Source organism: Leopardus geoffroyi, chromosome B4 (genome assembly GCF_018350155.1).
Source record: "Leopardus geoffroyi isolate Oge1 chromosome B4, O.geoffroyi_Oge1_pat1.0, whole genome shotgun sequence".
Taxonomy (NCBI): domain Eukaryota; kingdom Metazoa; phylum Chordata; class Mammalia; order Carnivora; family Felidae; genus Leopardus; species Leopardus geoffroyi.
The window spans coordinates 25,501,039-25,514,718 of record NC_059341.1 but is presented as its reverse complement, the minus strand read 5'-3'; the positions used below and the strand labels follow the sequence as shown (position 1 = coordinate 25,514,718).

At 40.8% G+C, this 13,680-nt stretch overlaps 1 protein-coding gene across 1 annotated transcript in view; it reads left to right on the top strand.

Annotated features, from left to right (window-relative positions):
• The window catches only part of ODAD2 (outer dynein arm docking complex subunit 2), a 179,597-nt gene extending 169,074 nt beyond the window's left edge, over positions 1–10,523 (top strand). Inside the window, exon 20 of the mRNA XM_045465769.1 lies at positions 10,058–10,523. Within this exon, the coding sequence (XP_045321725.1) occupies positions 10,058–10,171 (114 nt within the window). The 3' untranslated portion in view covers positions 10,172–10,523. The remainder of the gene's footprint in view (positions 1–10,057) is intronic.
• The last annotated feature ends 3,157 nt before the right edge of the window (positions 10,524–13,680 follow it).

The window sequence follows — 13,680 nt, the reverse complement described above, 5'->3', positions numbered from 1 at the left end:
ACGCCAACGTTGTAAAAAGTAATGTGTTTGAATGATGCTTTAAAGTGCTCTATGCAATTAAGTGTGAAAGCAAGGGGGGCTAGTGTTCCTTCAGTGTACATATGAAACTTCCAATAAATTTAAAGTCCTTGGGTGTGTTTGGGGGAGGGAAAGATTAAAAAGAGGAAAGTTTTTGAAAGGAACAAACACTTCAAAAAGGTAAACCTGAGGTGTTTTTCCCCCTTATAATATCAAAAATGTTTTTATAGCTGGAAAATGTCTACAGAGCAAAAAAATATGTACCAAAAAAAGTACACTGCTTCCATAGTCACTTGTACCCAATTTGCATCTCACTTTCCTAAAAAAAAAAAAAAAAAAAAAAAAAAAAGTACCCCTTTTAGTTATTATCACAAAGTATTCCAAACCAGCCTCACCTTGCCCCGTGTTTTAGTGGTTGGAAAATATCCATTGCTCTTTACTTTGTGTTAGCTGCCCATCCAGTACAGAAGTTTGCTCCACGTCTCTGTTATGCAGATGTTTATGTTCATTTTGTTTAATGTTTACTTTTGAGAGAGAAAGAGCGCACAAGCAGGGGAGGGGCAGAGAACGAGGGGGAGACACGGAATCTGAAGCAGGCTCCAGGCTCTTAGCTGTCAGCACAGAGCCCGACGCGGGGCTCGAACTCACAGACCGTGAGTGACATCATGACCTGAGCCGAAGTCAGACACTTAACTGACTGAGCCACCCGAGCGCCCCTATTTATACTTAACTTATTTAATGTTTATTTATTTTTGAGAGAGAGGGAGAGACAGAGTGTGAGCAGGGGAGGAGCAGAGAGAGAGGGAGACCCAGAATCTGAAGCAGGCTCCAGGCTCCGAGCTGTCAGCACAGAGCCCCACTCGGGGCTCAAACTCGTGAACTGGAGGATCATGACCTGAGCTGAAGTTGGCCGCTTAACCAACCGAGCCACCCGGGCGCCCCACGTTTATAGTCATTTTAAAGCATTCCTCTGAGTGCCCTAGCTTGCTTATGCAGCTCTTCAGAAAAATAAAAGCATATATTCCCGAGTCCAATTCAAAACCAAGACACGTATATAGTACATGTTTTTCAGATGGTGGTCTGGGAAAGTAACACATCCTTACTCAGTTTGTAAAGCAGCATTAGCCACACAACCTACAGGTGTATTAGCAGAGCAATGAGTAACATTCATTGACAACAATAAGTAAAAATAGAGGAAAAACAATAAATTCAGAGAGCAGCATCACCAAGAGAGTCCTAGAAGTGAGTGCTCTCAAATGTCAAGCCATTCATACCCTGAGCACACAGAAAATTCTACACTTCCAACACTGTACCCTTGATTGAGAATGTTCCTGGCTAAGGAAAATGGGCAGAGCAGGATAAATGAACTAGTGAAGAATAAATCACAGTGCCTGGCACACAGTAAGCTTGGTAGCTAATAAAATCATTTCACGTTGTATGAATGTTAGGTAACCTCCGGGCCCAATGCCAGTGAGTCACTCCAGGTACGTTTAAGGAAGCAACCTCACTGCCTACCACATGTACTGTGCTAAGCCATCCTTTTCTCCTTTTATTTTTTTAAATTTCACCCTTGCCTCTACTTTAGGCCTTCAAAATACTGGACTGCTGGGTTCCACTGGTCGAGCTTTTAGACTAAACATTTACTAAGTACCATATGTGATATGGAATGAAACCTCACGGTTAATGCAAGAAACTTGGGCTAAATTAATTCCCCAAAGAGCAGCAGCCCTCTTAATGCATTCGGGGCTAGAAGTTACACAGGTCCTAGAAAAAGTCATTTACAGAGTCAAGTCCTATAAAGGGTCCTGTGTTGACTGAACGTTACATCCTAACGTAAAGCAAGCGAATGCACAGCAGATCCTCCTCTCTGCAACCTTTATCTAGCTGATTCCTGGCACAGCCAACACACTGCAGGCTCTCTGAAACACCGAGATGCCAGCAGCCTGCCAAACGTTATGACTAGTCCATTTCACACTCACAGTTCATTAGTTTATATAATATGAAATTATATAACTGGCATCCAGGGTTTAGGAATAAATGCAGCTGACTTGGAACGCCAGAGGAGGGGGGAGCCACAGAGCAGCAAGAAGATATGAGGGAGTACGGGCAGAAGGCAGGTTGGGTTTTGGCAGGCATCAGCCCAAGGGGCTGCTTTCCAAGAGAGCCTTGCAAGGTGCGGCGGCAACAGCTGATGCCAAGTGAAGCCTGGGCCATTGGTGTGCCCAGAGGGGTCAACCAGAGATGAGGTGGGGACTGCAGCAGGTGCTGACAGGGCTAGACTGACCTTAGGGCCAAAATTCCTGCTTCCTCATTCCTCCCCAACTACCCAGGGCTGGACTCCAGGGAACAGAAGCCAGAACCAGACTTCAGAACTGGCGAAATAATCACCATGATAATGAATACCACTTATGGAGCTCTTACTTTGTACCGAGCATGGGTTTGTGTGATTCAAATGCATAACCTGTATGAAGCCAAGTGGCCTCATGGTCCAGTCCCGACATGGAAATGCAGTCAACACAAAAGCCTGGCAACCAAGTAGCAGTTGAAAGTAATTGTAATCCTAGTTTCACTCTTTCTTGAAAACAGCACAATCGTGTACTTTTAAACTTCTTTAAAATCCTCTTATCTTTTTTTATTCTCAGTACATCTGTTTCACCCTAAAGTTGCTCCTAAAATAACCCCCCTATAAGCTTTTCCCTCTCTCCACCTTCCTCCCTTCCTTCCCCACATGTTGTTTCTTTCTCTCCCACAAGGAATCCTCTGCCCTTTCTGGTGTGAATTCTCTCTGCCTGAGTTCTCCAGCTTTTCCTCTCATGCACTGCACACTTGGATCCGTACACGGCTCAGGGAGAACAGTTAGACAAAACAGGAAGAGGGGTATGGAAGAAGATCAAAGGGTGTAAAGACAGGGAGAAGCTGTGAATAGAGGTGCTCAAACATTGTTTAAAGGTCTCTATTATCTTCACAATAAGCCTCAGAGGCAGGTGATCCCATTAAACTTATGGGAACATAGGGTTTAGAGGTTCGGTAACCTGTCCAGTTAAGTGAAATGGAAGAGTCAGGATACAAAGCCAAGGAGCTCTGACCTCAAAACCCTTGACTACTGTTTGCCTTTTCTAGAAAGTGTCTAGTTCCCTGCTCAGATAGTCTGGGTTCACAGCTAGAACTCTATTTCACCTCTTCCCAGATTTGAAAAACAGCCACAACAGAATCTACTGGATGAGAGACCAAGGACCAGAGCAAAAGCAAGACTGGCTGGCCTTGTGGGATAGGCATTAGGTGGGCTTGTTGGATCTGGCAATCTGTGTTCCTCCAACTTCTTGAACAACTTATATAGGGAAGTTGGACACGAGATTATCTATACATCCCATTTTCTTGTGGACCTCAAGCTTTTTAAACATATTTCTATATTTTGAGAGAGAGCATATGCACAAGTGGAGGAGGGGCAGAGACAGAGGGAGGGAGAGAATCCCAAGCGGGCTTCACGCTGTCAGTACAGAGCCTAAAGCGGGGCTTGATCCCACAAACTGCAAGATCATGACTTGAGCCAACCAAGATCAAGAGTCGGACGCTTAACTGACCGAGCCCCAGAAATTAAGCTTTTAATGTAGCATCAGGCCTCCCTCTTCCAGGGCCCAGAAAAGCCTACACGTAACTGACATTCTTCATTATAATAATATGGCTGTAATAAAAAATTAATTTGGTAATAAAAATTGTTTATTAAAGTGATTAGGCTATTGGGAGAATTTAATGCTATATTTATAAAACAATGGAATCGATGAGGGGACTCATGAATTCTTTTGAATCATCTACTTGGGAGAAGGAGGGAGAAAATATGTTATGTAAAGGGAAATTATTAATAACTTTTCAAAATCCTCAAGAGATTATATAATTTACCAAAAAAATCATTGGAATGTTTTGTTTTGATTAAAGAACCAATTTAAAGTTTGGAAAGCAGAATTGAAAGAAAAATTGTTCCATCTGAGAATAGAGAAGTATCGATATCAGGCTTCCTTGGGGTCAGGACTGGGACGACTCTTGTTTATTGATTTAGTAATGATGCACAGGAACAAAATCTCCTCATTTATAGCTAGTACTCAATACTCAAGAGTGGTGGAGGGTTCCAGCAATGAAGGTAGACAGCTAAAATGTTTGAGTATGAAAAAAAAGTGATGGATGAAATTGTGTTAAGTACACATTTAGAGGAAATAGTCTAAGCTTCATATAGGTATATCTGCTTTAACAGCTTTCATATGATAGTAAGATGAGGCATAAGCAAATAGATAAATTGATAAAAATATGGCATTGTAGACCAAGAGTTAAAGTTGCAAGCTAGGAAAGGGATTTAAGTGTGAGTTATAATACCGAGACATCTAAGCCAGTAACCAAGGAGAGCTGGCTACTGTGTTCTTCCTTCTCATTATTTTTCCACTATTTCCTCTTTATGCAGAGAGAGAAAGAGAATAAGAATATAAGTTAAGTAAATGTGTTCATAGGTGTGTGTGTGTGTGTGTGTGTGTGTGTGTGTGTGTGTATGCACACATGTATGCACATATACAATTGCCTAATAATCCTATATTGACCTGTGTTCCCATGGTCACATCCTGGACCTGGATTATTGATCCTTTTTAATAATCAAGTCAACTTTATCTATAGAATCTTAAACTCCAGATAATCAATTCTCATGCTCTAATGTCCTATTTTTCAACTTCTTCCTCAGCTTCAATGAGCTCAAACAGCACTAACACTGTTTTCTTACTTCACTGAGGTCTCCCTTCCTAGTTCTTCCAGACATCAGTAGCCTTCTGTTTGTACTTCCCTCCCAACCCAGCTTGGATTATATAACTATTCAAATGAATTGCAGTCCCACAACCTATTTCCTCCAACTTACACCTCAGTTATTGAGTAATGCTGGAGAAAAACACTCAGTAATGCTGTTAAAACATAAACTGAGGCATGATTCAAACCAGGCAGCATAAAACTAAAAGTGGTTAGGAGAACTCCACTGCCAGGAGCTAAGGGAAGGTTTTCAATAAAGAAGATACAGAAGTAGGGGCTCCTGGGTGGCTCAGTCGGTTAAGCATCTGACTTTGGCTCAGGTCATGATCTCACAGTTTGTGAGTTCGACCACCGCGTCAGGCTCTGTGCTGACAGCTCAGAGCCTGGAGCCTGCTTCAGATCCTGTCTCCCTCTCTCTCTGACCCTCTCCCACTCACACTCTGTCTCTGTCTGTCTCTCTCTCAAGAATAAATAGACATTAGGGGCGCCTGGGTGGCGCAGTCGGTTGAGCGTCCGACTTCAGCCAGGTCACGATCTCGCGGTCCGTGAGTTCGAGCCCCGCGTCGGGCTCTGGGCTGATGGCTCAGAGCCTGGAGCCTGTTTCCGATTCTGTGTCTCCCTCTCTCTCTGCCCCTCCCCCGTTCATGCTCTGTCTCTCTCTGTCCCAAAAATAAATAAACGTTGAAAAAAAATTTTTTTAAAAAAAGAATAAATAGACATTAAAAATTTTTTTTAAAGATACAGAAGTAAAGCAAGGAAATTATTTGACTGGCTATAGCATAAGCAGTTGCCTTGTTTGGGAGAGCCTAGTTGGCTATTTGTGATTGATTGGCTTCAGGTTTCATTTTCTTAGACTCAAGTGTGTTGACTCTGGTTTAGGTTTTGGTTTGCTTATGCAGGCCACCAAAACATTAGAGCCACCTCATCTAATGGCCTCCTTATTTAATTACTTGAACAATGCAAAACTCCCAAGGCAGGAACTCCCCCAGATGGCCCTGTTTCCCTCACTCAGAAGAGAATATTTCTTTCTCTTAAATCTCAGAAGATTTGATCATGTCTTATTCCCTTTGTTTCTCTAGAATTTTGCCCCTTGTTGGTGAACTTTACAATTTAGGACATTACTCTGGATGCAGTGTTGCACGACTGATTGCAGGCCAGGCAAGAGAGTGTGCAAGGACAGTGGGAACCTGCTGTAGGCTTTACAGGGGTGGTAACAATGACAACAGAAGCGAATGACTTTGGAATAAGTGTAGGCAGTTGAATCACAAAGATACAATAATTGTAGGATGGAGTGCAGGGAAGATGAGGTAGGAATGAGTGTAAGGTGAGGAAATTTCTGGTTTGAGAAACTAGATGGTGATATCTTCACTGACATAGGAGAATACTGGGGAGGTGGGGGAACCTGGGTTTACACAGAAAAAAAAATTAGAAACTTCATCTATATATTAAGTTTGAGATAGTTGTGAGACTGCCTAGTGGAGATGTCTAAGAAGATGATATGAAGTGTGCTCTCCAGAAGAAGATTCTGAGGTGGAGGCATAAGTTGAGAAGATGGCTCCAGATAAATGATATTTGAAGGCAGATAGTGAAAGAGAAACCTTCAAGGGAGAGAAAACAGAAGATAAAAGAGGAATTTGTTCTAAGGAACTCTAACAGCTTATGGAGGGGAAGGGGAGAAAGAGCCATCACTGAAGACCAAGAAGGTGAGGACAAATGGATACAAGGACAGTATGATATAAGAAGCCAATAGCATAGACCATTTTAAAGAGGAGAAGATGGTCAGTTATATCAAACACTATTAAGGAGCTGAATAAGAGGCGTCAAAAATGTCTATTCTTTGCAAGATGAAAGTTTTTGATGACCTTGAGAGGGCTGTTTCAGTGGGGAGCTGAGGCAGAGGCCAACCTGGAGTAGATTGAATAGACTAGAGACAATGAATCCAGACAACTCTTTAAAGAAATCTGGCAATGAAGAGAAAAAAGGAGTCAGTGTGGTGGTGGGGGCAGGGTAGTAGGGAGGTTAAAATATGGGGACATGGTTTAAATGATGATCGGAAGGAATCAGTAGAAGGGAGAGGTTAAAGATGGGTGACCCTGGACACAAGGGGCTGAAATGTGGTGAAGATCATGGACAACAAGGAGGTCAAGGACCTGAGAAGCCAAACATCCTTCAATACCTCAATTTGTTCAGAGTTTTCTCATCTACAACCTTCTAAATCTTTTACATTTTTTTCTTTCTTATTTAAATCATTAATCCATGGGGCACCTGGGTGGCTCAGTCAGTTGAGACTCATGGTTTCAGCTCAGGTCATGATCTCATGGTTTGTGAGTTTGAGCCCTGCATTGGGCTCTGTGCTGACAGCTGCAAGGCCTGCCTGGGATTCTCTGTCTCCCTCTCTGCTCCTTTCCCACTTGCTTTCTAACTCTCTAAATAAATAAACAAACAAACAAACACTTAAAAAAATTTTTTTAATGGGGCGCCTGGGTGCCTCAGTCAGTTAAGCATCTGACTTCAGCTCAGGTCATGATCTCACAGTTCACAAGTCCAAGCCCCGCATCGGGCTCTTTGCTGACAGCTCAGAGCCTGGAGCCTGTTTCAGATTCTGTGTCTCGCTCTCTCTCTGCCCCTCCCCTGCTTGCACTCTGTCTGTCTCTCTCTCTCTCTCAAAAACTAGCATTTTAAAAAATGTATTTTTGAGAGAGAGAGAGAGACAGAGTATGAGTGGGGGAGGGGCAGAAAGTGAGAGGGGGACACAGGATCCAAAGCAAGCTCCAGGCTGTAAGCTGTCAGCACAGAACCCAAAGTGGGGCGGGGCTCGAACTCACAAGAGATAATGATCTGAGCCAAAGTTGGACGCTCAACTGGCTGAGCCACCCAGGCTCTCCAATAAAACATTTTTAAAAAATAAATCAGTAATCTACCTGGACATGATGTTTATGTATGATATGAGATTACCATTTTCATTTTCTTCTATTTGGATAACTAGTTATCCTTGGGCCATTTGTTGAATGATTTAACCCCCAAACATCCCTTGAATTCATTCTGGCCACCCTACCGCTCCATCCTGCTGTATTCAGTCCTCATCCTCTCTGGCCTGAAGCATCGCAGAACCCTTCCATTTCTTTTCTCTATAGTCCATGTTCTGTACAGTACCAGGAGAGTTATCGCTCTACAGCACAAATGTGGCCATGCCACTCTCCTGATAAAAGTTTTTAAATAACTTCTATTATTACCTGGGGAATAGCAGCCAACCCCGAAGCCTGCCATATTTAAGATGTTTCATAATACTTTATGGTATTTCTTAGTTTATCAAGTCATCCCTATTTTCTGTCCTTATCAACGTTTATTTGTACTCACATACTACTGTGTAGAGAATATACAGCTCAGATTTTCAAGTCCTTTGTCAGAACTACTCACTGGAATCATAACTGATATATTTTTAAAGTTCTAACCCATTTATTTGACATTTATTTGGTATCTACTATGTATTAGACATGATATGGAATTATAAGTTTCAGAGTTTACAACCTAAAGAAGGACAGAAAACATTAATCCAAATATGTGTTTAAAAGAGAAGATGTACAGGTGCCTGTCTGGCTCAGTTGGAAGAGTATATGACTCTCGATCTCGGGGTTGTGAGTTTGAGCCCCACGTTGGGTGTGGAAATTACTTAAATAAATAAAAAACAAAACTTTAAGAATAAATGGGAAGATATTAGTAGGAGGCATTTGAGTAAACTGCTAGGAGAGTTCTGATGGGGAGAAATGCCATTTTATTTGATGGAAATCATGGAGGCTTTGTGGAAAAGTTAACTGGGTAATGAAAGATAAAATTTAGAAAGTCAGCCTTTTAGGTACAGGGATGGCATCAAGCAAGACAAAAGAAATGAGGAAGCGTGTGCCCTTGGAGATGGAGCAGGAGAAAGATGAATGGCTAGAAAGGTAAACTGAGGCCAGAGCACAAAAGTCCTTTGAAGGACAAGTTAACAGATTGGGCCCTAGTTATTTAGCACTGGGAGTCGGTGCAGTTAGGGGATTGACATAATTAGGTTGTGACATGATCCGATGGGTTGGAATGCAGAGAAACTAAACCTAAGGGTACGCACTAATAGTCTAGGTATGGTGTGCTATGGTTCCTTGGAGGCAGAAAAGCCAGAACGAATGCAACAGAAATTTTAAAGCAGAATTTATAGAGGTTAAATGACCAAACGAAGGAGGCAGTAACCGGTCCAGTTTGGCTCCAGAAAATAGCTATGGTGAGCATTTCATGAGAAATCCCTGCCTCTGGTGAAGCAGCATTTATAATTGCATTTGCCTAAATGGAATTTCTTGTACTCTTTCTTTCTTTCTTTCTTTCTTTCTTTCTGGTGACTTTAAAAAACATTTAATATTTAAAGTTGCTTCCAAAGCCTAACTTTATGCCTTGAGATTAATGGTTTTATACTTGCTTCCCTTTCCCTCCTCCTCTTTTTTTTTTTTTTCCGTATATGAAGTTTATTGTCAAATTGGTTTCCATACAACACCCAGTGCTCATCCCAAAAGGTGCCCTCCTCAATACCCATCATCCACCCTCTGCTCCCTCCCACCCCCCATCAACCCTCAGTTTGTTCTCAGTTTTTAAGAGTCTCTTATGCTTTGGCTCTCTTCCACTCTAACCTCTTTTTTTTTTTCCTTCCCCTCCCCCATGGGTTTCTGTTAAGTTTCTCAGGATCCACATAAGAGTGAAACCATATGGTATTTGTCTTTCTCTGTATGGCTTATTTCACTTAGCATCACACTCTCCAGTTCCATCCATGTTGCTACAAAGGGCCATATTTCATTCTTTCTCATTGCCACGTAGTACTCCATTGTGTATATAAACCACAATTTCTTTATCCATTCATCAGCTGATGGACATTTAGGCTCTTTCCATAGTTTGGCTATTGTTGAAAGGGCTGCTATAAACATTGGGGTACAAGTGCCCCTATGCATCAGTACTCCTGTATCCCTTGGGTAAATTCCTAGCAGTGCTATTGCTGGGTCATAGGGTAGGTCTATTTTTAATTTTTTGAGGAACCTCCACACTGTTTTCCAGAGTGGCTGCACCAATTTGCATTCCCACCAACAGTGCAAGAGGGTTCCCGTTTCTCCACATCCTCTCCAGCATCTATAGTCTCCTGATTTGTTCATTTTGGCCACTCTGACTGGTGTGAGGTGATATCTGAGTGTGGTTTTGATTTGTATTTCCCTGACGATCCCTCCTTCTCTTTTACATGTGACAGCTTCTGCTGGATATGGTTGGATCCACTGACCAGGACCTCCAGGAAGCCGCAGCTGGTTGTATATCCAACATCCGCAGACTGGCTCTTGCTACAGAAAAGGCAAGATACACTTGAAATGTGAACAAACATTATAAGCTACCAAATTTTACATGACAGAGAACATAGCAGTCCCATGGCCAGGAAGCCTAGAACATTTATTAGCAAATCCTTTACAAACAGATAAATGTCTGGATGAAAAGACAGGAATTAAAAATAGCAAAGGGTGCTCTCCATCCAAAAACTGCATAGATATTTTTGTTCTATTTAACATTTTAGGGATATGCCATGTAATGAAATGTAAAGCCAATAAGTTTGTGATAATTTTCCAGGAATTGGAGAATATATGTATACGGTACATAAACCTATTTCAGTGAGATTTTTGTATTTGTGATGATTTTAATAAAAGGTATGGCCTTCCTGGTGTGCAGTTTCACAGTCATTCCTGCATGTCTTTAGAATTCCCTTTCTGTTAAACCTATCTCACTGCCCCGTCATTATGGTGTTGTCTGTTTGATCACTTGCAACCCACGCGAGAGCTCTAGGGAGACGTGGTGATTTCACGAACTGTTATTAAACAGAATTTAGATTTGAGCAGCAGGACCTGAGAGAGCATCCTGAGGTCATTCCAGATTTCTCCTAAATACGACCAAACATCGGAGAAGATCATGTGTAACTGTCACCATACCAGATAATGCAAATCACAGAAACATAAGCAATGAGCAGGATTTTTACTTTGGGGCTTACAAAGCATAAACAATTATACGTTTTATTTCCCTCATAGGACTGACCAACACTTTTATTGAAGAATTAATTTACGCTGCTGTAAGGATACTATTACTTCACATAAATAGCTTGAAATTTCTGAACTCATTTGTAGCACACGAAGTACTTTTTTAAAAGGTGGCCACAAAAGATTAATAGCATTTTATCAGGTTGTGGAAACATGAGAGGTCACTTAAAAGAATCGCATAAGTAACCTTGGTGTGCTGAAATGTTTGGGAACTAACTGTCCCAAGCATCTCATACTAGCCAGGAAAATAGCTTTGTATGCACCAGCTCCATAAACCGGCAATGTCAGTTAATTCTTTGAAGAGCAGTCTAGGCTGTTTATTAAAAAAGTATTAAGTACTATCTATGTTCATCATAATTGGGAGAAGATCATAAACCTAATTGAATTAAATGCAAATAATTTGTATGAAATGAAAAGCCTGTACAGGATGAAAAATTATACTAGTGATAGATTCTCTGGTAAAAAGAAGTTTCTGAGAATTTTGAGGTTTTTAAAACACCAGCTCATCTTCCCTGCTTTTCAGAGGAGGTTATAAAAGAAGATAATAGGAACAAGGCAATGCTATTAATGATGCCAACTAAGAACTGAATTTAAATAAAAGTGTAAATTCTTCAACTATCAACACGCTTCTAATGTTAAAGTTGCCATTGGGCTGTGCTTCACAAACATTCAAAATACCTCTAGAAATCATGGATTATGACAGCTATAGAAAACAAATAACATTATTCCATTTTTACTAAAGGAAGCTTTTACCACTGCCTTAGGATTTCAAGTTATTCTTGGATTTAATGGGTCCTAGGAGTGAAGGGAAGTACCAGGTAAACAATTGCAACACAAAAAATTTTGGATGAGTGATGGTAAAGAAGGATTATTCCTTTATGCTGTGCTTGATAGAAGAAAGCTGGAGGTTTTCATGTTTTATGGTTAATAAATACATAAAAGAAAAGCAACAGTGCCATTTTAAAAAATGAAGAAGCTAAGCATTTTTAAAGAAGCTAAGCACTTGGAAACAGATAAAGGAAATTAACATGAAAATCATCTTGTATGTTCCTAAGAATTTTTTTAAATTCTTAAACTCCCGAAAGTTGGTATCCTTGGGTACTACAAATGAGAAGCTGAATTTAAGGGTCAGTTTTTGACTCTGTGTGTGTATGCGTGTGTATGAAATGTCATAACAGAAAACTCTGATCTTACTAGGAAAATGTCAAAGAGAGTGAAAGTGCTCACAGCTATCAGAGAACAAACATGGGGACAGTCACACCATTTCTTTGCCACTACATGCTGCAATGGCACTCGTGGGTTTTTTTTTTGTTTTTTTGTTTTTTTTCATTAGTTTTTGGTAAGTGTTTTTTGTGTTGTATTTATTTTCTGCTATTTAAAGCTGGCAACATTAATTCCTTATAAGTTTTCAGCAACAGTTCTTTTTTTTTTCTTTTTCTTTTTTTCTTTTTTTCTTTTTTTTTTTTTTTTAGGTTTTATTCTTTCCCAGGACATCCTGGGAATCCAATATACTCTTGGTGATAGCCAGCTGTTTCTGTTTGAAAGGAGTTTAAGGTGGAAGGAATTTTAAGTAGATACTCTTTGATCTCCCACTGTCTATGGTTTGCAGGGCTTCCTTCTAGAAATCCCTGCCATGATCAGTCTGCTGTCCCTAGTGAATGCTCTTTCACTACTCTCAGCATCACTTGCATTAGAAATAACTTGTTTCTTTTTCAAACTTTCCTAGGTTCTGACAGTCAACAGAAGGTTGGTTTTCTTAGGGGGTGGCACTGTAAATCCTGTTACTTTGATACTCTCTAAGGCATTTGCATGGAATTGAGACACTAGATCCAAAATACTCAGAAAGTTTATTTCCATTTAGGAAAATGAGAATCTCAGTTGTTGATAAGCAGACAACTGAGATGGTTGAATAAATCTCTTCTTTTTCTTTTACCTGATGGGATTAGGTTTAAAAGATCATTTCACAGTCCAAATTAACTCAAGATGTTTAATCTCATCCCACAGAAGACTTGGGAATGAAATAAGCTATGTTTATTCCTATAATTCAGTGAAAACAATAAGGAAACCCACTTAAGAACCTCCCTGCCTCATATGCACTAAATGCCCCCCAAAAAACCACTTTCTCATGTACTCAAATGTAGAAAGTAGAATTCTGTCCCTCAGTGAGACTGGAGCAGAAAGAGAACCAAATCGTACATAATACTAATATGTCGAGGACTGTATTAAGTATTTCCTACTTGTGATCTCATTTAAAATACAGAAGAGGGGCACCTGGGAGGCTCAGTCGGTTAAATGTCTGACTCAATCCCAGCTCAGGTCTTTTTTTTTTTTTAATTTTTTTTTAATGTTTATTTATTTTTTGAGACAGAGAGAGACAGAGCATGAACGGGGGAGGGGCAGAGAGAGAGGGAGACACAGAATCTGAAGCAGGCTCCAGGCTCTGAGCCGTCAGCCCAGAGTCCGACACGGGGCTCGAACTCACAGACCACGAGATCGGGACCTGAGTTGAAGTCGGACGCTTAACCGACTGAGCCACCCAGGCGGCCCAAGTGATACAGCTCAGGTCTTAATCTCAGAGTCATGAGTTCAAGCCCCTACACTGGGCTCTGTGCTGGGTGTGAAGCCTACTTTAAAAAATACAATACAATATGATACAATAAGTACAGAATTGTACTGATAATCTCAGATAATCTCGTATCATACTAGGGTCTATCTAAATGGGCACAATCATACTGCCAGGGAAATTTGGCAATGCACACCAAAAGCATCATAACTTTGTGTGCCTTTGGGATTG